This window comes from Scyliorhinus canicula, chromosome 19 (assembly GCF_902713615.1).
Source record: "Scyliorhinus canicula chromosome 19, sScyCan1.1, whole genome shotgun sequence".
NCBI lineage: Eukaryota > Metazoa > Chordata > Chondrichthyes > Carcharhiniformes > Scyliorhinidae > Scyliorhinus > Scyliorhinus canicula.
This window is the reverse complement of record NC_052164.1, coordinates 38,653,393-38,680,592: the sequence shown is the minus strand read 5'-3', so window position 1 is coordinate 38,680,592 and position 27,200 is coordinate 38,653,393. Positions and strand designations below refer to the sequence as shown.

General features: G+C 47.0%; 1 protein-coding gene across 1 annotated transcript in view; it reads right to left on the bottom strand.

The window, feature by feature from the left end:
- The window catches only part of LOC119954309 (integrin alpha-8-like), a 194,029-nt gene that overhangs the window by 15,492 nt on the left and 151,337 nt on the right, over positions 1–27,200 (bottom strand). Inside the window, exons 25-28 of the mRNA XM_038779427.1 lie at positions 14,698–14,850; positions 9,553–9,672; positions 6,584–6,697; positions 4,376–4,477 (exon numbers count right to left, since the gene is read on the bottom strand). Of these exons, the coding sequence (XP_038635355.1) occupies positions 4,376–4,477; positions 6,584–6,697; positions 9,553–9,672; positions 14,698–14,850 (489 nt within the window). The remainder of the gene's footprint in view (positions 1–4,375; positions 4,478–6,583; positions 6,698–9,552; positions 9,673–14,697; positions 14,851–27,200) is intronic.

The following is a 27,200-nucleotide window of genomic DNA, read 5'->3' as shown; positions in this document are numbered from 1 at the left end:
GTGGCGCTGCTAGTCAAGGACAGTATTACGGTGGCAGAAAGGGTGCAAGATGGGGACTCTTCTTCCGAGGTAGTATGGGTTGAGGTTAGAAACAGGAAAGGAGAGGTCACCCTGCTGGGAGTTTTCTATAGGCCACCTAATAGTTCTAGAGATGTAGAGGAAAGGATGGCGAAGATGATTCTGGAAAAGAGCGAAAGTAACAGGGTAGTTGTTATGGGAGACTTTAACTTTCCTAATATTGACTGGAAAAGATATAGTTCGAGTACATTGGATGGGTCGTTCTTTGTACAATGTGTGCAGGAGGGTTTTCTGACACAATATGTTGACAGGCCAACAAGAGGTGAGGCCACTTTGGATTTGGTTTTGGGTAATGAACCAGGCCAGGTGTTAGATCTGGAGGTAAGTGAACACTTTGGAGACAGTGACCACAATTCGGTGACCTTTACATTAGTGATGGAAAGGGATAAGTATACCCCGCAGGGCAAGAGTTATAGCTGGGGGAAGGGCAATTATGATGCCATTAGACATGACTTAGGATGTGTAGGTTGGAGAAGTAGGCTGCAAGGGTTGGGCACACTGGATATGTGGAGCTTGTTCAAGGGACAGCTATTGCGTGTTCTTGATCAGTACGTACCAGTCAGACAGGGAGGAAAGGGTAGAGCAAGGGAACCGTGGTTTACCAAAGAAGTGGAATCTCTTGTTAAGAGGAAAAAGGAGGCCTATGTGAAGATGAGGCGTGAAGTTTCAGTTGGGGCGCTTGATAGTTACAGGGAAGCGAGGAAGGATCTAAAGAGAGAGCTAAGACGAGCAAGGAGGGGACATGAGAAGTCTTTGGCAGGTAGGATCAAGGAAAACCCAAAAGCTTTCTATAGGTATGTCAGGAATAAAAGAATGACTAGGGTAAGAGTAGGGCCAGTCAAGGACAGTGGTGGGAAGTTGTGTGTGGAGGCTGAGGAGATAAGCGAGATACTAAATGAATACTTTTTGTCAGTATTCAGTCAGGAAAAAGATAATATTGTGGAGGAGAATGCTGAGACCCAGGCTATTAGAATAGATGGCATTGAGGTGAGTAGGGAAGAAGTGTTGGCAATTCTGGACAAGGTGAAAATAGATAAGTCCCCGGGGCCTGATGGGATTTATCCTAGGATTCTCTGGGAAGCCAGGGAAGAGATTGCTGAGCCTTTGGCTTTGATTTTTAGGTCATCATTGGCTACAGGAATAGTGCCAGAGGACTGGAGGATAGCAAATGTGGTCCCTTTGTTCAAGAAGGGGAGTAGAGATAACCCCGGTAACTATAGGCCGGTGAGCCTAACATCTGTGGTGGGTAAAGTCTTGGAGAGGATTATAAAAGATACGATTTATAATCATCTAGATAGGAATAATATGATTAGGGATAGTCAGCATGGTTTTGTGAAGGGTAGGTCATGCCTCACAAACCTTATCGAGTTCTTTGAGAAGGTGACTGAACAGGTGGACGAGGGTAAAGCAGTTGATGTGGTGTATATGGATTTCAGTAAAGCGTTTGATAAGGTTCCCCACGGTCGGCTATTGCAGAAAATACGGAGGCTGGGGATTGAGGGTGATTTAGAGATGTGGATCAGAAATTGGCTAGTTGAAAGAAGACAGAGAGTGGTGGTTGATGGGAAATGTTCAGAATGGAGTTCAGTTACGAGTGGCGTACCACAAGGATCTGTTCTGGGGCCGTTGCTGTTTGTCATTTTTATAAATGACCTAGAGGAGGGAGCAGAAGGATGGGTAAGTAAATTTGCAGACGACACTAAAGTCGGTGGAGTTGTAGACAGTGCGGAAGGATGTTGCAGGTTACAGAGGGACATAGATAAGCTGCAGAGCTGGGCTGAGAGGTGGCAAATGGAGTTTAATGTGGAGAAGTGTGAGGTGATTCACTTTGGAAAGAATAACAGGAATGCGGAATATTTGGCTAATGGTAAAATTCTTGGTAGTGTGGATGAGCAGAGGGATCTCGGTGTCCATGTACATAGATCCCTGAAAGTTGCCACCCAGGTTGATAGGGTTGTGAAGAAGGCCTATGGTGTGATGGCCTTTATTGGTAGAGGGATTGAGTTCCGGAGCCATGAGGTCATGTTGCAGTTGTACAAAACTCTAGTACGGCCGCATTTGGAGTATTGCGTACAGTTCTGGTCGCCCCATTATAGGAAGGACGTAGAAGCTTTGGAACGGGTGCAGAGGAGATTTACCAGGATGTTGCCTGGTATGGAGGGAAAATCTTATGAGGAAAGGCTGATGGACTTGAGGTTGTTTTCGTTAGAGAGAAGAAGGTTAAGAGGTGACCTAATAGAGGCATACAAAATGATCAGAGGGTTAGATAGGGTGGACAGCGAGAGCCTTCTCCCGCGGATGGAGGTGGCTATCACGAGGGGACATAGCCTTAAATTGAAGGGTAATAGATATAGGACAGAGGTCAGAGGTGGGTTTTTTACGCAAAGAGTGGTGAGGCCGTGGAATGCCCTACCTGCAACAGTAGTGAACTCGCCAACATTGAGGGCATTTAAAAGTTTATTGGATAAGCATATGGATGATAAGGGCATAGTGTAGGTTAGATGGCCTTTAGTTTTTTTCCATGTCGGTGCAACATTGAGGGCTGAAGGGCCTGTACTGCGCTGTATCGTTCTATGTTCTATGTTCTATGAGTTGGGAGAGGTTATAGAGGAGGAGGTCTGGTGTGAGGTGCTCTGTAGTGAATGCCTCCACCTCATGTGCGAGGTTGGGGCTCTTGTCTTATTCATTATGCACTTTCAAGAACTGGATAACATTGAAAATTAGTTGGGGTGGATGGGTGGGAGGGCTAGGGGGGAGGGGGCTGTGTGTATTAAGGGTGACTATTGGTAATCTCTGATTCCTTTTTGTCATTTATTTATGTAAACATGCGGGATAATGTTTGGGGGTTGGTGGGAGGATGGGATCCTTGTTATTGTTATGGGGATTGACATATTTGTTGCTGATTATTGTTTATTGTTGGTGGGTGTAAATTTGGGTGAAAATGTGAAAAAGGAGGAGAATGAGAATATTTATTAAAAAAAAATGCAATAGTTTGATGCTGTATTTAAGTTAGATATGTTTTTATAGCAGTGATTGGGATCTCCGGTGTAATAATATAAAGTAATTAATTTGCCCTTTTAAAATTAAAAACAAAACCTTTAGCTGCTGTCATCTGGGGAAAAGCCTCCCCATGCTCCTGGACTGCTTTGATTGACAGACCACTTGGTGTAGCTTAAAAAGACTATACCATCTGCTTTTGTAATTTCAGAATTAAACTAGGAATATTGAAGCCAATGGGAATTGGGGAAACTCTCAATGGTTAAAATCGTACTTGGTATGATGGTTGTGGTTGTTGAAAACAAATCATCTCATACCCAAGACATTGTTGCAGAATTCCTCAGCATGTGTCCTCGGCCCAATCATCTTCTGCTGCTTCAACAATGAACCTCCATCCAATGTAAGTTGACAAATGGAGATTTTCGCTGATTAATTCAGTGTTCGGTTCTATTCACAACTCTCCAGATATGAAGCAGTTCATGCCCACATGTAGCAAGACGTGGGCAACATTCAGGTTTGCGCTGACAAGTGGCAAGTAACATTCGCGCCACACAAGTACCAGGCAATGACCATCTCCAATAGGAGTAAATCTAATCATGTCCCTTTGACATTCAATGGCATTACCATTGCTGAATCTCTGCTATCATCCTGGGGGATCATCATTGACCAGAAACTTAACTGGGTCAACCAAATTAAATACTACAGCTACAACAGCAGGTCAGAGGCTGGGGATTCTGCAATGAGGTACTCACCTCCTGACTCCCCACAGCCTGTCTATCATCTACAAGGTACAAATCAGGAGTGTGATGGAATGCTCTCCACTTGCCTGGATGAGTGCAGCTCTAACAACACTCAAGAAGCTCAACACCATCCCAGACAAAGCAGCCTGCTTGATTAGCACTTTACCACCACCTTAGACATTCGTTCATTCCAACACAGGTGAACAGTGGCAGCAGCGCGTACTAACTACAAGATACATAGCTGGAATTGGCCAAGACTTCTGCAACAGGACCTCCCAACCCTACGACCTCTAACATCTCAAAGAACAAGGGCAGCAGATGCATCGGGTCAGCTGCAAATTTCCCTCCAGGTCACACACCATCCTGACATGGAAATATATCCCCATTTCTTAACTTAAGGACATTGTACATGGACCATGGAGATGGATCAAATGGACTGCAGGGTCCAAGAACGCTTCTCATTACCCCCGTCTCAAGGGAAATTAGTGATGCATGACATTCATATCCCAAGAATGAATTAAACCTCCTGTTCCGTCACACCTCCTGCCTGTGTTACTTACCATCTTGGTGTCCCTGGGGTATTCCACAGGTTTTGCTTTGTATGGCATTTCCTGCACGACAAACGATCCTTTGGACTGGAACATAAACTGCTGATTATGGTTCTGTAAAACACAAGAGTAGCGTTTGCTTCTGTTTTCATTTGTATCTTTCTAATTTCCTCCACCCCTTTCCTGCAGTAATGTCTCTTGTTGGGATATGACTCCATAGCTAGTGGCAACTCTCTGGTACCTCACCTAAGTGGACATTCGTTTTTGAGCACAGGAGGGTAGGACAGCATTTGAGTTGGGTCAAGGGGTGGGTAGTGGAATTTTCCGCCCTCCGCCAATCCAAGTGCTACTCTTGATAGGACCTGGTACAAAAAGCAGGGTAAACTGAATCTTGAGGATTCATGCAACAAAAACCAAGCATTATGGTGATTGAAAATCTGAGATAGAAACAAAGGTCAATGCTCAGCGGGTCAGGCAGCATCTTCAGAGAGAGAAAGAGATAACATTCCAGATTGGTCACCTTTCATTGGAACTCGAAGTGAGAGATCTGACAGCAACTACGGAACTGCGGGAGGGGCCGGGGGGGGGGGGGGGGGGGGGGGGGGGGGCGAAAGTGGATTGGGAAGCAAAAGGGGATGTCTGCGATAGGCTGTGAAACTGTGAATGGGATTTCACAGCACCCCATCCCTCACAATGACAGGTTTTCCTGTGGAGAGAAATTGGCCACCAGTACGATCTAGTCCCACCAAAGCCTGTGGGTTTTTACATTACTTATTAACTCCAACAGCGGGGAACCCGCTACAGATGGTCGACTTCAGTGAGAATAGGAGATCCCGCCAGTGGAAAAGGCCATAAAATCCCACTGTTCCTCAGTGCATAGATGCTGTCTGACCTGCTGAGTGTTTGCAACTTTTGTCTAGTTTATATCTTGGGCATGCTGCTCTGTAAGGGCTGGGGCGAGTTACGTGTGGGCAAGTGTAATCTTGCATGAAGGGAACCCATTGAATCCATTGAGTTGACTTAAAGTGGCAAAGTTCTTGTTGTAGATGTTTCTTGTCACTGATGGAGTAGGCGCCATCCAACACAAGACACATCGGCCTGAATTTTTCAGGTGGCTGCCTCCTGTCCCTCCATCTGAAGGGTCGGCGGGGAAACTCTTCCCTGTCAATTCCAAGCACTCTGCAGCCATTTCATGCTCAAATGAATGTAAAAGAGCTGCAGGCAGGAGTTCTGCCCTTCACTTGAGAGGCCCACCAGCCTCAGAGTCCTTAATTGGATGGCAGGCAGGCACCTTGGCCACTGATTGGTCAGTCGTTCTAAAATCACATCAGCTCTCGCGTTCCAAAACAAAACCTCTGCCCATGATCATTAGAAACTGCATTGACACTGGGCTGGAGCTTGCTGCACCTTAACTGCTAAAGCCCATCAGATAAAAAAACAATAAACTTTGGTCCAAGATGTCAAGGGTTAATGTCCTCTCTCCCCAGCCCCTCACCTTCCTGAAAATGATGAATTATGCTGAGATGTGGTTCCATTCATTCCTGCTGTCCTCCAGTATATCAGCCAAATGGCCATTCTTCACCTGCGAACTAAAGCAGTGAAGGACAACCGAATATTTAACTTGTGAAGTGTGAGGAGCATCATGGCCTAGCATGGTCCTATTGTCGCCTAAATTCCACATGTTCATTTTCCAGCACTGATCCTTAGACAACAATTAGGAATAGAAATTCTGGAGGATTTGTCCCTTCTCCAGGTCAGGGATGGGCTGACCAATTATCACTGCCATCCCAGCTGAGACTGGCTCGTTTGGCTGAACAGCTGGTTTGTGAGGCGGAGGCGACACCAACAGCCCAGGTCAATCCCCGTACTGGCTGAGGTTATACATGAAGGCCCTGCTTTCTCAACCTTTACCCTCGCCTGAGGATTTGACCCTCAGGTCGAATCACCATCAGACCGCTCTCTCTCTCAAAGTGGGGAGCAGCCTACGGTCCTCTGGGACAGTGGTGACATTGACATTTTATTTACATAAATAGAACTGAACCTGGAATCAAGCACAATTGAGTTCCACACAAGGCTGTGCATTTACCAATGTCCCTCTGCAACTTAAGGTCAGCATTATTTCTGTAAATTTGCACCAGCTGACACCACATGCAAAGTAAGTAAGGCGGATGACTGCACGGTGACAGAATTCCGTCCATAAAAGCAAAACCTGTGATTTACCTTCACGAAGATTTCCATCCTGAGCTGAGACTGTATGTTAACCGCGACTCCCTTCTCCTTCTCCAGAAGACCCACACGACAGATAATTTTCACACAGGTCACAGTGGTGCAATTCTAGTGGGAAGACAGTCAGCCTTAAAAGTGCAATAAAGCCTCTCCGAAAGAGACATTTCTAAATGAACTGGAATGACTATGAAGCCAAGTGGCAAAATCTGGTCCGGTGTGAACCTAATGAACTCAAGTCGAATCAAAATTAAATGAAGCTTTCAATCAACATGTGTAGGAAATGGGAAATTAGTGGGAATCATGCAATATCTGTCACAAAACATTTCCACAATCTTCCCCCTCAAAATAAAATGGCATGTTAGAAATGTTTTTCCAGTCTGGGCTCAGTCCAGATGAAAGGTTTGCGGCAACTGTGTCTCATTAGTCAAGAATAAGGAAGTACCTTTGGTTTTCCAGGACCTGTAATATTTGCAAGGAAAAAACAGATAGCAGTCATAGAATCATAGAATACCTATGGTGCAGAAGGAGGCCATTCAGCCCATCGAGTCTCACTTACCCTCCGAAAGAGCACTCCCCCGCTCACCCTGCCCTTATTCCCGTACACTAACCTGCATATCTTTGGACACTAAGGGATAATTTAGCATGGCCGATCTACCTAACCTGCACATCCTTGGACTGTGGGAGGAAACCGGAGCACCCGGAGGAAACCCACGCAGTCACATGGGAAACATGCAAACTTCACACAGACAAGGCCGGAATTGAACTCAGGTCCCTGCTGCTGTGAGGCAACGGTGCTAACCACTGTGCCGCCGTGTCACCAGGAACTAGATTGTTCATCAGTGAAAACCATCATTGTTGCCAAATAGCCTTGCATCTATCCTAGCAAGCAGCTAATGTCAACAGAGGCTCACAGAATCCATTAGTGGTAACATGCTAACATTGGGCAGCATGGTAGCACAGTGGTGAGCACAGTTGCTTCGCAGCTCCAGGTTCCCAGGTTTGATTCCTGGCTTGGGTCACTGTCTGTGCGGAGTCTGCACGTTGTCCTTGTGTGTGCGTGGGTTTCCTCCGGGTGCTCCGGTTAACTCCCACAGTTCAAAGATGTGCGGGTCAGGTGGATTGGCCATGCCAAATTGCCCTTAGTGTCCAAAAAGGTTAAATGGGATTACCGGGTCACAGGGATAGGGTGGAGGTGTGGGCTTGGGTAGGGTGCTCTTTCCAAGGGCCGGTGCAGACTTGATGGGTGAAATGACCTCCTTCAGCACTGTAAATTCTATGATTCTATGATTCCATGATTAAGCCTGGAGTCTATGTCATTATAACCCTGGTAAAAACTGGGGGTGAATTCAGATGGTCTAGAGCAGTGCTCCTCAAAGTGTGGTACACGTACCGGTGCCGGTACGCGAGCCATCGTCTGCCGGTACTTGGAGTGTTTCCAGAAAAGAAAGAGACAGTAATCCTGGATTGGCTTGTTTCGCTCAGCGGTCCCTGGCACATTGAAAAAGAAAACTGCCGGTCCGCCACATCAGATAGTTTGAGATGCACTGGTCTAGAGGGTTCATGCAGTAAGCTTGGCGAAGTTACGAGTGACAGACCGAGCCTCAAAGCTTTTGTTATACACTTGTTTTATTATTTCATGGGACGTGAGCATCAGTGGCAAGGCCAGTGTTTGTTACTGACCTATAATTGCCCATGAGAAGATGATAGTAACCCACCTTCTTGGCCTGCTGTGGTCCAATTTTGTAGAGGTTTTATACAACTCATAGCTTTCCGAGGGCAGTTCAGGGTCAACCACATTGTCTGGGTCTGGACTCATGTGTAGGGTAGACGAGGTAAGGGCATTGGTGAACTAAATGAGTTTTTGACGCACATCCAATGGTTTGATGGTCGTGATTACCAAGATATGTTTTTAATTCCCAGGACTTGATGGCCAAGGAAAGTGCGGTCATAACACAGTCAACAGGTTGAGTGTCAAGCTGTAAAATCTTCCAACATATGAGAATAGCAGACGGTAAGAGTGGGAGAGACTCCTGGTCAGCCATGCTTGATGTAGAGTGGTGCCCATCAAGCTACAAGCCTCCGATGACAGGCTAGTGATCTATTCCAAGGATAACCTCACTATGGAAACACATGAAAGCCTGCTATTGTGTCACTGGGTGCCAAAAGAGAAACAACAATCTGAGGCTGGTACTGAGCGATGGAAATTTGCTATAGTCTGCCATGTAGACCGAAAAATGATGCTGCTTCAAAGCTGATTGTAATGACATTAGTGCTGATAAAGCTATAAAAAGTGCTCCATATTGGGATGTTGGGCCAGTAGTTCAAAAACTATCAGACTGACACTCCGAACTTAAACCAGAACTAATGAAGGGAATTGTTAGCTTGTCTTGAGCTCTGAATGTGTAACCACAGGATCGGGAAACAATGGGTGGGATTTTCCGGCCATTCCTGCCAACGGGATCTTTTGGTCCCACCAACAGTGATCTCCTGCCGCCGGTTCCTCGATAGTAGAGGGTGTGAACAAGACCAACCCAGTTGACAGTGATGGGACCGGACAATAGCGGAACAGGTCAGTGACAGGCAGCCTCCATGCCATGGGGTGGGGGACAGAAAATCCTGTTCAATATGATTATTCAATACACTATGGTGCTACTGGGCCAATAGACATTTGTGGCAGCACATAAATATCAAGTATGTGAACAGCATGTAGGGGCTTGCGACAAATACATCAATACCATTGAAGGTCACATTGGTGAAGACTTACTCCTGGACAGGTTTAGTCGGCCCAACGCAAAGGCAACAGACTCTGCAAATTCGATGTGTCAATGTATTAAATCATAGAGAAGTTGAGACAGTTCCGCAGAGTGACTTTATCTGGAGTGTTTATATGTAGTAGAGTTCGGACAGCAAGCTGCAAAGCCCATAGAGTTATTTTGGAGTGACATTTTGATAAACATTCTCACCATATTAAAGATGGTCTCCTCCAGTGAATTTTCAGGTTTGCTGATGTCTCTTTTGTTTCTATTATGACGGGAGCTCTCAGTGCTTTTAGACAGAGGGCTCATTGTACTCAACGGTTCTACCTGCAGATGAAAGAACTGTATAATTATTCATGATTCTCAAATTTTAAGTAAAAGTAGCTCATATAACTTTGACAAACTCTTTCAAGGATATCGCCTTCATGCAAAAATAGTTTTGAAAATCTTTTGTTCGGGCTGAACCGAAAGAATGCTCACCCGTCTTCACCCACGAAAGTGAGGATGTAGATATGGAACTCAGGGAGAGAGACTGTGAGGTTCTTTTTAAAAATAAATTTAGAGTACCCAATTCATTTTTTCCAAATAAGGGGCAATTTAGCATGGCCAGTCCACCTACCCTGCACAACTTTGGGTCGTGGGGGGGAAACCCACGCAAACACGGGGAGAATGTGTAAACTCCACACAGTCAGTGACTCAGAGCTGGGATCGAACCTGGGTCCTCAGCGCCATGAGGCAGCAGTGCTACCCACTGTGCCACCGTGCTGCCCTATGACTCTGAGGCTCTTCAGCAAATTGGCGTGGGGTGTGACAAGGTATTGGAAATGTTGGCAGGCTTAAAAGTGGACAAATCTCCAGGTCTGAATTAATTGTGTTCCACGCTGTTTTGTGTGTGTGTGTGTGTGTGTGTGTGGGGGGGGGGGGGGGGGGGGGGGGGGGGGGACATTTCAGGAGCTCTGACCCAAATTTTTAATTCCTCTTTGGCTACGAGGGGTGGTGCCAGAGAACTGGAGGACAGCTAATGTGGTTCCACTATTTAAAAAGGGTTGTAGATATAAGCCGGGGAACTGCAGATCAGTGAGTCTCATGTCAGCAGTACGGAAACTATTGAAGAAAATGTTGAAGGAGAGAATTTATCTCCACGAGGAGAGGCAAGGGATAGTCAGCATGGCTTTGTCAATGGGAGGTAATGCCTCACAAATCTGAGTGAATTTTTTGAAGAGGCGACCAAGTGTGATGATGAGGGTAGTGCAGCTGATGTAGTTTGTATGGATTTCAGCAAAGCCTTTGACAAGGTCTCACAGGGGAGACTTAGAAAGAAGGCAAATGCACATGGGATACAGGGCAATTTGATACAGTGGATTCAAAATTGGCTTAGTTGTTTGAGACAGAGGGTGATGACAGAAAGCTGCTTTAGTGACTGGAAGCCAATATCCAGTGGGACACCACGGGGATCTGTGCTGGGTCCTCTATTATTCATCATTTATATAAATGACATAGATGACTATTTGGGGGTGGGGGGAAGATCAGTAAGTTTGCGGATGAGACAAAGATTGGCCGGATGGTTAACAGTGAGGTCGAATGGGTTACAGGAAGATATAGACGGGATGGTCAAATGGGCAGTTAAGTGGCAGATGGAATTTAACCCTGTAAAGTTTGAGGTGATACACTTCGGAAGGAGTAATTTGACAAGGAAGTATTCAATGAAAGGAATGACATTAGGAAGTTCTGAGAGGGACATTGGAGTATTTGTTCATACATCACTGAAGGCAGTAGGGCAGGTTAATAAGATGGTGATGTGGTGATGTGCATCACTATAAATACACAAGGGGTTAATGTAAATACATGTAGACTAGCTAGACACTAGAGGGAGCACCAGAGACATCACACACACACTCAACCAATACATCAGTTAGATAGGACACGACCAATGGGCACTCACGATACACACAGAGGTGACACAGCCACAGGAGGGCATTACACCTACTCATATATAAAGGACACCACACACATGATCTTCCTCTTTCCAGTGGAGACAGTCAGTGAGTACAGAGACAGGGTTGATTCGCTATCATTCCCACCACGTGGATTGTAGCAGTCTGGTTAGTCAGTCTGAGTAGCTATAGTAGGATTAACAGTAGTGTCGAACCCAAGTTATAGAAGTGTATATAGTTTAATAAACGTGTTGAAGTTATCTCCACGTCGGATCCTTCCTTTGTTGAGTGCACCACAAGGAAGCCGCCTATGCTACATAGAGCATAACAAGACAGGTGATAAAGGCATATGGGACACTTTATCATTCGAGTATTAGATTACAAAAGCAGAGAGGTCATGTCAGAGTTGTATAGAACTTTGGTAAGGCCACATCTGGAGTACTGTGTGTAGTTCTGGTCGCCATATTAAAGTGAGGACGTGAATGCACTGGAGGGGGTGCAAAGGTGATTGTCCAGGATGTTGCTTTGGATGGAACATTTAAGTTATGAAGAGAGGTTGGATGGACTTGGGATGTTTTCGTAGGAGCAGAGAAGACTGAGAGACGACCTGATGGAGGTGCACAAAATTATGAGGGGCATGGGCAGGGTGGATAGGGAGCAGCAGTCCCCTTAGAGGGTCAGTCACGAGGAGACAGAAGTTCAAGATGAGCGGTAAGATGTTTAGGGGGGATGTGAGGGAAATCTTTTTTACCCAGAGGTCTGAAATGCACTGCCTGGGAGGGTGGTAGAGGTGGGTTGCCTCATATCCTTTAAAAAGTACCTGGATGACTACTTGGCATGTCATAACATTCAAGGCAATGGGCCAAATAATGGCAAATGGGATTAGGTAGGCAGGTCAGATGTTTTCCATGTGTCGGTGCAGACTCGATGGGCCAAACGGCCTCTTCTGCATTGTGCGATCCGGTGATTCAAAAGGAAAAGCAAAATACTGTGGATGCTGGAAATCTAAAATAAAAACAGAAAATGCTGCATAAACTCAGCTGGTCTGGCAGCATCTGTGGAGAGAGAAACAGAAACAGACTCTGAAGAAGAGTCATACGGACTTGAACTGATGAGTGACACCTCCTGGCTGATCATGCCAGAGGATTCCTCTGGTCCTGCCAATGGTACACTCTTGCCATGGGTTTTTCAACAGCGTGGGGTGGATTTAATGAGAAATTCCATTGACCATGGAGGGATGGGAAGATCCCGCCACTGACCAATGGCAGGCCACATATGGATTGGATTGGATTGGATTGTTTATTGTCACGTGTACCGAGGTACAGTGAAAAGTATTTTTCTGCGAGCAGCTCAACAGATCATTAAGTACATGGGAAGAAAAGGGAATAAAAGAAAATACATAATAGGGCAACACAAGGTATACAATGTAACTACATAAGCACCGGCATCGAATGAAGCATACAGGGTGTAGTGTTAATGAGGTCAGTGCAGAAGAGGGTCATTTAGCAGTCTGGTAACAGTGGGGAAGAAGCTGTTTTTGAGTCTGTTCTTGTGTGGGCTTTTCACAGTAACTTCACTGAAGCCGACGTGACAATAAGCGATTATTATTATTATTACCTCCTAGCCCAAGAAATAATCTGTGGGAGCTCAGAAAATCGCCCCTGTTTCCCTCTTCACAGATGTTGCCAGGAATTTATTCAGCGTTTTCTGTATTTATTTCAGAATCCTCATCGTGATGGCTCAGTCAGTGATCACACTGTGGAGCTGAGTCTTATGAACTAGAATAACATTCTGTTTCAATCACTGCTGACTGCTGAGTCAACCCGTGGCTGCTGTGGTAGGCAGTGGAGATACTACAATCAGAGGACTGAGGTTAGAGAGGCAGAAAAGAAATAAATCATGGTGAGAGCTCTGAACTATTGAGCGTCTTTCTGACAGATGAGGATGGAACTGCGTATCACATTGAACCTGTGTACAGCACACAGGACCCTATCCAGGGGCAGCACGATTGCACAGTGGTTAGCACTGTTGCTTCACGTCGCCTGGGACCCAGGCCTGATTCCTGGCTTGGGTCACTGTCTGTGCGATGTCTGCATGTTCTCCCTGTGTCTGCGTGGGTTTCCTCCGGGTGCTCTGGTTTCCTCCCACATGTCCTAAAAGACGTGCTTGTTTGGTGAATTCTCCCTCAGTGTACCCGAACAGGCGCTAAAGTGTTGCGACTGGGGAATTTTCACAGTAACTTCATTGCAGTGTTAATGTAAGCCTACTTGTGACAATAATAAAGATTATCACCCAAGTACCCATTCTTCATGTCTATTGCTGTCTTCTTCAATTGATAAGCGTAAGGGGCAAACAGGTAAATGTAACTTTGTCATGATGCGTACAGTGTTCATAGCAACAATGAAAGGCCTCTTTTAATACCATGACTCCAGAGCACGCTTGTTCTAACCACCATGGCAGGATTACCTGCTTTAAGGAGGCCTAGGTAAAAACATCAGAGCCGTTTTTCCTTTAAATACAAAATCTCTGTTTAAAAATTGGGCGGGATTCTCCGTGAACCGGCAGGGTGGGCCACTCCGGCGCCGAGGAGTGGCGTGAACCACTCCGGCGTCGGGCCGCCGCAAAAGTGCGGAATCCTCCGCACCTTCAGGGGCTAGGCCGGCGGCGGACTGTTTGGCGCCACACCAACCGGTGCTGAAGGGCCTCCACCAGTCGGTGCGAGTTGGTGCATGCGCGGGGAGCACCAGCGTGTGCTGGCATCACCCCAGCGCATACGCAGGTGGGTTCTTCTCCGCACCGGCCATGGCGGAGGTTGACAGCGACCGGTGCGGAGGGAAAGAGTGCCCCCACGGCACAGGCCTGCCGATGGATCGGTGGGCTCCGATCACGGGCCAGGCCACCGTGGGGGCACCCCCTGGGGCCAGACCCCCCCCCCCCCCCCAATCCCCCCGAGGACTCTGTAGGCCGCCCGTGGAGCCAGGCCTCGCCGGTAAGTACCTGTTGTGATTTACGCCGGCGGGACCCGCCGAAAACGGGCGGCCACTCAGCCCATTGCGGGCCGGAGAATCGCCGGGGGGGGGGGCCACTGCCAGTAGCCGCCGACTGGCACGCCACGATTCCCGTCCCCGCGAAAACCCCAGCGCCGGAGAATTCGGCAGCCGGTAGGGGCGGGATTCACGCCACCCCCCGGCGATTCTCCAACCCGGCCGGGGGGGGGGGGGGGGGGGGGGGGTTCGGAGAATCCCGCCCACATCCTCAGAAGAAATCAAGATACACAGCAGCATAAATTGTTATTTACAAATTTAACAAATTCTTGAAGTAGAATTTTAATGCAGGACAATATACCAACAATATCCAGCTTCCTGTTGTCATTCCCTCACATGGGAAAAATACGAATTTTGAAAATGTAAAGTCTTACCCAGTTCTGAGCATCAGAAGAGTTCACTGTGCAGTTGATTCTCCCCAATGGGATAATCTTAGATTTGAACAGTAGACTGTTGCCATGGAGATCTGCAGGCCAGTCCACTTCAAGCACGGCCTCACTAATTGTTGATGGACCATTGTTGTGCAGCTAGGGTTAGACACAGAAGGGGTTGTGTGATATCATTTTTCCAAGCCATTTGATACTGTATTACTCCATAGTTTTCCCTCTTGACAGGAATAAGAGTAGGTCACAGCTATGCCATTCTGTTAGCCCTGTAGCTTGTTAGTTATAATTCCTCTGTTTATTTAATACCTTTACTTCTCAAGTATCTGTCTCCTTCAATTGTTTCTGCAGCAAAGACCTTATTGTTTATTAGACATTCTTATTGGCATTTGTGTGCCAAACCTTTCCTGAATGAGCTTTTAGTTTGTCTACCTCTACTTTTATCAGTGTCTCCCCTTGTTTCCTTGCCAAAAGGAAGAGTAATTTCCTGTCAACTGTGTCGGTTCCTATTTCTATTTTGTTATGCTTAATTGCTCAACAATTTTCAGGTTAATATTGCGGGTCAAATTAAATCATCTGTGATAAAGCCCTCCAGAATAAGACATTGTATACATCGAACTTTGGGCCCTTTTGAAAACGACAGCAGAATGAAGCATTTTCTGGCTCACGGCCTCTCCACATGCACAACAAAGCCCAGTAACTTTGACAAAGAGTCATACAGGCTCGAAACGTTAGCTCCCTTTTCTCTCCACAGATGCTGTCAGACCTGCTGAGATTGTTCAGTATTTTCTGTTTTTGTTCCAGTAACTCAAATGATGAGAACGTTCAAATGGGAATTTTCAGTCTGACTCTGCTGAACCAGTTGATCGACCCATTGAGCCACTGCATCAGTCCCTCACTTGGAGTCATTTTAATCTATCCTGTCCCACGCAGAAAAGGATTTTTCAATGGGCTATTCCTTATTGAAACTCAACCATAATCCTGGAACACCACCAGAAAATTGAAGCAAAATAAGATCATTTCACTCTCATAGCATAAACTTGAGGTTGTTTTCGTTAGAGAGGAGAAGGCTGAGAGGTGACTTAATAGAGACATATAAGAGGGTTAGATAGGGTGGACAGTGAGAGTCTCTTTCCTCGGATGGTGATGACCAACACGAGGGGACATAGCTTTAAATTGAGGGGTGGTAGATATAGGACAGATGTCAGAGGCAGTTTCTTTACTCAGAGAGTAGTAGGGGTGTGGAACGCCCTGCCTGCAACAGTAGTAGCCTCGCCAACTTTAAGGGCATTTAACTGGTCACTGGATAGACATATGGATGAAAATGGAATAGTGTAGGTCAGATAGGCTTCAGATGGTTTCACAGGTCGGCGCAACATCGAGGGCCGAAGGGCCCATACTGCGCTGTAATGTTCTATGTTCTACGTCTATTTGAAAACTAATTCCTAAGGAAAACCAAGAACAGATGAACTTTTGTGTCACGACTTTTCACCACAAAGGCAGGCAGCTCAAATACTGAGGCAGGTTAGTTAGATGGCGCACTGCAGTTCTCTGAGACTTCATCCCAGTTACAATAAGAGCAGTTATGCCCTCTAGCCATCACCTCTCACACTGCCGCATGCCCCCCAGCCACTCCCTATGGCCTCTCATACACATCATGCCAACTTAATGACCACTCCTACTCCCCAGCCACTTCACATGGCTCTTCATATCCTCCATGCCAGCTCAATGTCAACTCATGCATTCCTGCCACTCCCCATGGTCCCATACTCTCCCTGCCAACTTAATACTAATTTGTGCCACTTCTGTGCCCATCCACCCAGTGTGCACTATGTACAGAATCAATTAGCCATATAATAACAATGACACATGAGGAATTGTTGAGAGAAAATGTCCATTCAGGAATTTTCTTTGAAAAAAGCACTGTGCCTACAAATCTATAAATGTGTCAATCCGACAGACCAATAAATCATCAATATCAGAGGCTTCAAACGCTTCACTTCTATTAATCTTGTCCAAATAAACATTGAGACATTGACAAAAAAATCACAGAAACTTTATTATACCAACTTAAAAGATGTCAATCAATATGCTAACTTAATGCCTTAAACTTCATTGCCACATCCAGTTGTGAACGGTGGTGGAAATTAAATGATTAACTGGAGAAGCAGAATGATGGGGATGTCTAGCACATCAGTTCAAAGGACTAGGCTGACACAGTTGCAACCATTTTCAGCCAGAAGTGCTGAGTCTATGATTTACCTTGTTCTCCCCCAGAGGTCGCCTGTAGCACAGATGCCTTCAGCCAATTCGATTCATTCCACATAACATCAAGAAATGGCTGGAGGCACCGGATAGCAAAGGCTATCCCTGAAAACGTCCTGGAACTGGTACTGGTGACTGGTGCGGCACAACTAGCCATGCCCTTCGCCAACCTTTTCCACCTCAGCTACAACACTGGCATCCATCCAGCAATGTGGAAAATTGCCCAAATATGTCCTGTCGCAGAAAAGTAGGACAAATCCAACCTGGCCAATTGCTGCCACATCAGACTACTCTTGGTCATCAGCAAGGTGATGGAAGGGATCACCGACAATGCTATGAAGCAGCAGTTACATAGCAATAACCTGCTCACTGATGCTTAGTTTGCATTCTGGAACTCAGCACCTGACCCCATTACAGCCTTGGCCAAACATTGATGAGAGAGCTGAACTCAAGAGGTTAGGTGAGAGCGACTGCCCTTGACATCAAAGCAGCATTTGACTGAATGCAGTAGAAAGGAACCCGAGTGAAACTGGAGTCGATGGGAACTTTCAGGCTTGATCTGGTAAGTGACAAGTAACATTTACACCACACAAGTGCCAGGCAATGACTATCTCCAATAAGAGAGATTCCAACAAGCTCCCCATGACATTCAATGGTATTACATCACTGAATCCCCCACAATCAACTTCTTGGGGTTACCATTGATCAGAAACTGAACTGGACCGGCCACATAAATACTGCAACTACAAAAGCAGTCAGAATCGTGCAGTGAGTAATACATCTCTTGACCCCCCCCCCCCCCCCCCCCCCCCCCCCCGCCAAAAGCTTGTTGACCATCTACAAGGTACAAGTCAGGGGTGTGATAGAATACTTTTCATTTACCTGGATGAGTGCAGCTCCAACAATACTTAGAAGCTCAATATCATCCAGAACAAAGCAGTGCACTTAATTAGCACCAGATCCACCAATTTATCCATTCACTCTCTCATCACCAACACACAGTGGCAGCAATGTGTACCATCTACAAGATGCATTGCAGCAACTCGCCCAGGCGCCTTTGACAGCACCTACCAAACAAGTTACCTCTCCCCCTGGAAGGACAAAGGCAACAAATGCATGGATATACCACCAACTGCAAGCTAACCTCCAAGCCACACAACATCCTGACTTGGAACTCGATGGGATGAATGGCCCCTTCAGTGCTGTAGTTATATTGCTGTCCCTTCACTGTTGCTGGATCAAAGTCCCGGAACTCCTTTCCTCACACTGGGGTGGTTGTATCTACGCCACCTGCAATGCAGCAATTCAAGAAGGAGGCTCATCACCACCATCTCAAGGGCAATTAGGGATGGGCAATAAATGCTGGCCTCGCAGGTGATGCCCACATTCCATTAATACAATTCTAAAAATCAAATCAAATCATCAATTCATTTCTCACTTCTTTTTATAAGTGTGGGCTTTCAGTCAAACATGCATAATGGCAGGGGTGGCACGGTGGAGCAGTGGTTAGCACTGTTGCCTCACGGTGCTAAGGACCCGGGTTCAATACCGGCCCCGGGTCACTGTCTGTGTGGAGTTTGCACATTCTCCCCGTGTCTACGTGAGCTTCACCCCTACAACCCAAAGATGTGCAGGCTAGGTGGATTGGCCACACTAAATTGCCCCTTAATTGGGAAACAAAAAGGAATTGGGTACTCTAAAGTTTAAACAGACACGCAAAAAAAACATGCATAATGAAGACAGCCTAGCTGAATGGGCATAAAAGGGACATGAGTTGACATTGAGTTGGTATGAAGGGTATGAGGATCCTTGCGGAGCGGCTGACAGATAAGACCTTTCAACGTACCTTTCCAAATATGTAAACAAATATGTAGACAGATTATAGAACAATGTAGGAGCAATAGGGTGGTTGTGATTGGAGATTTTAACTTCCCCAACATTGAATGGAACTCATGTGATATTGGAGGCCTAGATGGAGCAGAATTTGTATGGAGCATCCTGCAGAGTTTTTTTAGAGCAGTATGTAAATAGTCCAACTCGGGAAGGGGCCATACTGGACCTGGTATTGGGGAATGATCCCGGCCAGGTGGTTGACGTTTCAGTTGGCGATTACTTTGGGAATAGCGATCACAATTCCATAAGTTTTAGAATACTCATGGACAAAGACGAGAGTGGTCCTAAAGGAAGAGTGCTAAATTGGGGAAAGGCCAACTATAACAAAAATCGGCAGGAGCTTGGGAATGTGGATTGGAAGCAGCTGTTTAAGTGTAAATCCACATTTGAAATGTGGGAGTCTTTTAAGGAAAGGTTGATTAGAGTGCAGGACAGACATGTTCTGTGAAAATTATAGATAGAAATGGCAAGATTAGGGAACCATGGATGACGGGTGGAATTGTGAGGCTAGCTAAAATGAAAAAGGAAGCATACATAAGATCAAGGCGACTCAAAACTGATGAAGCTTTGGAGGAATATCGGGAAAGTAGGACAAATCTCAAACGCGCAATAAAGAGGGCTAAAATATCTTTGGCTAACAGGGTTAAGGACGAAGGTATAAGTGGTCTGATGAGCAAATTTGCAGATGATACTAAGATTGGTGGAGTTGCAGATAGCGAGGCGGACTGCCAGAGAATACAGAAAAATATAGATAGATTGGAGAGTTGGGCAGAGAAATGGCAGATGGAGTTCAATCCAGGCAAATGCGAGGTGATGCATTTTGGAAGATCCAACTCAAGAGCAGACTATATGGTCAATGGAAGAGTCCTGGGGAAAATTGATGTACAGAGAGATCTGGGAGTTCAGGTCCATTGTGCCGTGAAGGTGACAACGCAGGTCAATAGAGTGGTCAAGAAAGCATACAGCATGCTTGCCTTCATCGGACGGGGTATTGAGTACAAAAGTCGGCAGGTTATGTTACAGTTGTATCGGACTTTGGTTAGGCCACATTTGGAATACTGCGTGCAGTTCTGGTCGCCACATTACCAGAAGGATGTGGATGCTTTAGAGAGGGTGCAGAGGTGGTTCACCAGGATGTTGCCTGGTCTGGAGGGTGCTAACTATGAAGAAAGGTTGAGTAGATTAGGATTGTTTTCATTGGAAAGACGGAGGTTGAGGGGAGACCTGATTGAGGTCTACAAAATTATGAGGGGTATGGACAGGGTGGACAGCAACAAGCTTTTTCCAAGAGTGGGGGTGTCAATTACAAGAGGTCACGATTTCAAGGTGAGAGGGGAAAAGTTTAAGGGAGATGCGTGTGGAAAGTTTTTTACGCAGAGGGTGGTGGGTGCCTGGAATGCTTTGCCAGCGGAGGTGTTAGAGGCGGGTACGATAGCATCATTTAAGATGCATCTGGACAGATATATGAACGAGTGGGGAACAGAGAGAAGTAGACCTTGGAAAATAGGCAACAGGTTTAGATAAAGGATCTGAATTGGCGCAGGCTGGGAGGGCCGAAGAGCCTGTTCCTGTGCTGTAATTTTCTTTGTTCTTTGTTCAAATGTTCCAGAACCCAGACAATGGCTCACGCCTCCTCTGAAAGGTCATGAACCACGAGTCATGGAGAATCTGACCTGACTCCCTGAAAATTGCGGGCGTCGAGGAGGTGTCTACACCCGCAAAGGAGTTGGCTAGGTTGGGAGTGCAGGATGTGGGCTCACGGCTTGCACCGTTATCCTACACCAGCGAAAATAGTTGGTAGCAGGAATGAGGCAGCAATCCCATAAACTGGTCACGCCCTGCATTTTTAAACGTCTCCGGAGTTGTCCTGACTCCTCAAAAATCTAGCCCTAGGGATTAATTAATTATATTTATGTTCCTCACATGTGGTCGCGAATCAAAAATGCTATTTGATACCAACTTTTATCAATTAATAATCAGAATTCAATTTAATTGCATTTCCCATGTGCTTTTCATATACAAACATCCAAATGTCTCAAAGAAACTGAATGTAGCAAGACCACATCACTTCTCAAATATAATTCCTCTTTCAAAATCGACTGTCCGCTTGAAAAAGTACATTTGGTAGAAATGTTTCTGCTACAATGCTTCCACTGACAATTCTCTGCAAACTGTGTTCACATTTCTTCCCTGAGGCAACTGACCCACGTTCAGAGGAGACATCAGTTATATAAATTTAGTGTCACACTGAGAGCTAGAAGCATTTTTATTGCCACCATGCTGCTTAGCGAATAAATGCATTTTGAAGAGTGGTTTTTAACTATGGAATTAGGTTTATATGGAACAGAGATAAGCATCCTAGGCTAATGGGTGGGCCACGTAAGTGTCCCTCCTTCATCTCAGTGGGTCGCAAGATTGAAATTGGGCTTGTTCACTATGTCCCTTGGAAGACAATGGGTCAAAATCCCGGAACTCCCTCCCTAAGAGCACAGTGGATGTACCCACACCACATGAACTGCAGCGGTTCAAGAAGGCAACGCGCAGCCACCTTCTCAAGGACGATTAGGGACGGGCAACAAATGCTGGCCGAGCCAGCGAAGCTCACACCGCGTGAAAATGAATAATAAAACAATAAGTTTGAATACATTTAACCAAGCCGGATATTTTGTGACAAGTTATAGGAAATGCTTAATTATTCACATATTAATCGAACTGTCATCAACTCCAAGTGGTGAAAACAAAATAACTATTAAACACTTAATTGGACGCAGAGGGAGCGCATGGCTGTCAAAGTCAATGTTGTGTGCAATCAGCATGCACCTCACGTCACGTGCCCCTACTTTATGTGCAAATCACTTCAGTTATACTAGGGGGGAAAAGCCACATGGATGGAAATCAGTGGAATGTGGCACCCCTGCGCATGGGCAATGGTCAAGAAAAAGTCTCGTGGTCCACACTCAGAATCCAGATGGGTCGCATGTGGCCCCTAGGCCGTATGTTGTCCAACACAGACATAGAACATATAACACACAAACAGGCCATTTGACCTAACTACTCAGTACTGGTATTTCTAATCCACACAAGTTTCTTCCCACTTTATCAACTCACCTGAGCCTCTTAGGATATATATTTTTTTCCTCATGTGACTGTCTAGTTTGTTTTTGAAGGTTTCGTACAATTCATTATTGCAAACATGTTGGCACCTTGATTGAACCAGGCTCACTGGCAGGACATGAATCAAACCTGATTATTTCTGGTTACCATTGAAACCAACAAAGAAATATGAAGAAATGTATTTCCTCAGGATGCTGAGAACATGGAACTTATGACAACAGGAAATAGTTGGAACAAATAGTGTATGCAGAAGTTCCCAAAGGGTTCCATTAATCCCGATTGCAGGCTGGGACAAGCTGGAAACAGCACAGAACGCCAATTTTGAGAATTGGGTGAGCACAGACAATGGCGGGAAGGTGACAGCAGGGCCTTGGAGGGGGAAGTGGAGCCTGCGAGAAGGAGTGAGGGAGCGGTGCCTGAGAGAGAGAATGGGAGGAATAAAGCCTGTGAGAGGGAGCGGGGGAAAGCGGGGCCTGGGAGAGGGAATGGGAGAAATGGGGCCTGCGAGAGGGAACAGGGGGAAGTGGGGCCTGTGGGAGGGATCTGGGCAGCCAGGACTCTGAGAACAGACTGGGGGCACGGCGTGGGTGGGGGAGGGGGGGTGGCTAGGGCTAGGAAAAGCTTGGAGGGAGCGGGCCTCGGAGAGAAGTGAGTATGTGTGTGAGAGATGAGAGCAAGTGAATGTGTCAATGTGTGTGTCAATGTGTGTGAGGGAGAAAGAGAGTGAGAGATGATTGGGTTGTCTGAGAGAGAGGTGAGATTAAGTGTGCATGTGAGAGAGAGAGAAATTAGAGTGTATGTGTGTGTGAGAGAGAAATCAAGGGAGAGAAAGGTGACTGTGTGGTATGAGAGAAAGGTGTGTGAGAGAGAGACATGAGAGGGAGAATATGTATTTGTGAGTGTATGCGTTTATGAGTGAGTAGTGAATGTGTGTGTGTTTGTGTGTGTGTGTGTGTGTGAGTGTATGTTTGTGTGGGTATCCCAGTATGAAAATCCAGTTTTCCAGCAGCACTCTTTCCCTTTGAACCAAAGGAGCAGCAACATTTCTCCCATTAAAAATGCTAAAAAGGTAAGACATAAGTACAAATTTTAAATTGTATTAAGCACATACATGTAAGAAATAGAGAAACATTTCTATGAATTAGTTTTTTGTATTTTTGTATCTATTGCATTGGAAACAATGGTCACAATCTACCGGCCATGCTGTGCCCAAAAAGCAGTGCGCTGCGACACAATGTGGCCGCTAAATGCTGGGAGACCCACAAATACCAGACAGAACGCCACTCATGGGGGTCTCCCAGGGGATCGGAGGCCCTCAGGTGCTTGCCCTTTGGGCAGGGTGGCACTCTGGTGCCAGCCTTGTGCCCTGGCATTGCCTGCCTGGCATGCTGGCAGTGGCAGCCTGGCACTGCCAAGGTGCCCAGGTGGCACTGCAAGATGGCAGGGCCAATGCCAGGGTGCCAGGTTGGTATTTTCTGCTCGGTGGTATCAGGCTGGGGGTATCTTGCGTGGGTGTGGGGGATGACGTGGGGGGCCCTTTATATGTGAGTTGGGGTTTGGGGGATCTTCGGGGGTCGCGTCGGGGGCTTGAAAGATCGGGACGCCATCTAAAAATGGCATCCCCACCTCTCCCTACATCGAAGCTTTTCGGTGAGTAGTGCAGGAATTGGGATTAAGTGCGGCCTCGGCCGTGTGTTCCCCACTGAGACCCCGTATCTAACTGGAGTTGCGTTAGATAGCATTGTGTTTCTCAGCATTGTAAGCACCGGGAAACACACAGCTAAATGCTCTCGCTATGGGACCTAGTTCCCATTTGGTTCAATCGTGCTCAATCACTATTTTGTGGTTTGACTCTTCAACACATTAAGAATGTTTCTCAGGACTTCCGGTGGTGGCCATGGAGGGGAAGGTCGCATATTTGATAGCTCCCGCCTGTAAAGGACTTTTGGACCTTATTCCCCTGTTTCTTTTTCCGGATTTTATGGGATAAAGCAGTGAAGAGTGAGACATTAAGGAGAAATCCCCCTCCGGTGTATGGAGAATTGGACAAGACGTGGCCGTGTGAGTAGACAAAGTCCTGTGAGGGGAGATGCAAGCAGAGCTGGTAACACAGGACAGCATGGCGGAGAGCAAGGGCCGCGGGGAGACGGCACAGTGGTTGACGGAGCAGCTGGTGAAGTTTTTTGAGGATTGCTTCGCCAAGCTGAAGAAGGACACGCTGGACCCGATTAAGGCTTTGATTGATCAAGTGGTTCAGAATCAGGAAACCCATGGGAGAGCGATCCAGGAGGTCGAACAAAAGTTGTCCGAGCACGAGGAGTATATAACCGTGCTTGAAAACAAGGTGGGGATGATGAACGACCACCAGAAAAGAATGCAGGAGAAGCTGGAGGACCTGGAGAACAGGTCCAGGAGGCAGAATCTCAGAATTGTTGGCCTCCCTTTAGGCAGTGAGGGATCGGATGCGAGGACCTATGTAACGGACATGTTAGAGAAGTGATGGGGGCTGGAGCGTTCCCTCGGCACCTGGAAGTGGACAGAGAGCACAGAGCCCTCGCGAGGAAGCCCAGAGCGAACAAACCGCTGAGGGCCATGGTGGTACATTTTCACGGTTTCATGGACAAGGAACACGTTTTGCTGTGAGCCAAGAAAGAACGGAGCAGCAAGTGGGAGAACTGTGAATTGTGCATCTATCAGGACCTGGGAGCGGATTTGGCCAAGAGAAAGCTGGGTTCAATCGGGCAAAAACGGCCTTCTTTAAGAAGGGGGTGAAGTTCGGGATGCTGTACCCAGCCCGCCTGTGGGTCACACAAGAGGAACGGGACTTATACTTTGAAACGCCAGATGAAGCATGGACCTTTATTAAAGAAAATAAGCTGGAGACGAATTAAAAGACACTTAAGCCTTGATGAAGATCTGTGGCAGCGATTTGAGGTGCTAGATTGTAAAAGGTTATGTAGCTCTATGTGAAATAATGGGCTGTGTGGATGGTTAAAGGTTGATCTGTCTTGCAGGGACCTTGTTAGAGAGGAGGATGGGCTTTGAATTTAGTTCTGCTTTTTGGGTGACTATTTTTTCTGAAGTGATTGTTTCTTCACTGTTTTTTTTCTGTTTGTTTACTGGGGAATGTGACGCTTTTAAAATGTTTATTCATGTGTGGGGAGAGAGAGGAGAGTACAATAGGGAGACAGACTGCTTGGTGCCAGGGGCGGGAGCTATCGAGTCAGCATGGGTCAGCTGACTCTCGGTCAGCATGGGTCAGCTGACTCTCGGAAGCACAGTGGGGGGTGGACAGGTGTTAAGCTGGAGCTTGACTTGGGGGATTGGGTTTTTAGTGTTGTTGCTAGGGGGGAATGGGGGGGGAGCTGCTTTGCTGACAGGGGAGGAACTGTTACTAGGGGACAGATGGGAGGTCGGGAACAGTGACAGCCTGAGTGGGGACTCGAGGAAGCGGGGGGGGGGGGGGGGGGGGGGGGGGTGGTGAGCTCGAGGCTGGCCTAATAAGGGTGATGGCTAGTCGGCAGGGGGGAGTGGTTGGAAGCCCCCCATCCAGGCTGATGACATGGAACATGAGAGGACTGAATGGCCCAGTCAAGAGGGCTCGTTTGTTCGCGCATTTGAGGGAACTGAAGGCGGACGTGGCAATGCTACAAGAGACACACCTAAAGGTTACAGACCAGATGGGATTGAGAAAGGGGTGGGTTAGCCAACTGTTCCACTCAGGACTGGACTCAAAGACCAGAGGGGTAGTGATCCTGATCAGCAAACGAGTGGCATTCGAGGCAGGGAGAATCGTGTCAGACAAGGGGGGGTAGGTACAAAATGGTGAGTGGGAAGCTGGAGTGGGTGTGAGTGGTACTTGTGAACATATATGCTCCGAATTGGGACGACATGGAATTTATGAGCCGGGTGTTAGGTAAGGTCCCAGACTTAGAGTCACATAATCTGATCATGGGAGGGGATTTCAACACAGTCATTGATCCGGAATTGGGCCGGTCAAAATCCAGGACAGGAAGGAGGCCGGCTGTGGCAAAGGAATTGAAGGGTTTTATGGAACGGATGGGGGGAGTAGATCCATGGAGGTTTGCACGGCCGAGGACGAAGGAGTTTTCCTTTTATTCACATGTCCACAAGGTATACTCTCGCATCGACTTTTTTGTTCTGAGCAGGGCTCTAATACTGAAGGTGGTAGATACTGAGTACTCGGCAATCGCAGTGTCGGATCATGCCCCGCACTGGGTGGATCTATGGGTTAGTGTGGAGAGAGGGCAACGCCCGCTGTGGAGACTGGATATGGGGTTGCTAGCGGACGAAGCAATCTGTGGGTGGGTTAACAAGTCCATCCAGAACTACCTGGAAACAAATAATACGGGAGAGGTTTCTGCAGCGACGGTCTGGGAAGCTTTGAAGGCAGTAGTCAAAGGGGAATTAATCTTGATACAGGCCCACAGAGAAAAGGTGGAACGGGCTGAGATTAGTGGAGGAAATACTCCAGGTGGACAGGAGATACTCGGAGGCCCCGGACGCGGGGCTACTGAGGGAGCGGCGGAGGTTACAGGTGGAGTTTGGGCTGCTGACCACAGGGAAATCAGTGGAACAGTTGAGGAAGGCAAGGGGGGGCGATCTATGAGTACGGGGAAAATGCAAGCAGAATGTTGGCACACCAGCTCAGGAAAAGAAAGACGGCCAGGGAGATAGTAAAGTAAAGAATAGAGGCAGGAATACTGTCCTGGACCCAGCGGGGGTGAACGAGGTGTTTACGGACTTTTATAGTAAATTATATGAGTCGGAACCCCCGGCTGGGGTGGAGGAGATGAGGCAATTTCTGGATCAGTTGAGCTTCCCAAGGGTGGAGGAGGACCTGGTGGAGGGGCTGGGAGCCCCAATTAAGATTGCGGAAATAACCAAGGGGCTGGAGGGCATGCAGTCGGGCAAGGCCCCGGGGCCTGACGGCTACCCGGTGGAATTCTATCAGAAGTTTACAGAGATATTGGGTCCACTGCTGGTGAGGACATTTAACAAAGCAAGAGAGAAGGGAGTCCTCCCCCCAACAATGTTGCAGGCCTCAATTTCATTGATCTTGAAATGGGAGGATCCGGAGCAATGCGTCATACAGGCCGATTTCTCTCCTGAATGTGGATGCCAAAATGCTGGCTAAGATACTGGTCACAAGGATAGAGGACTGTGTCCCCGGGGTGATAGGGGAAGACCAGATGGGATTT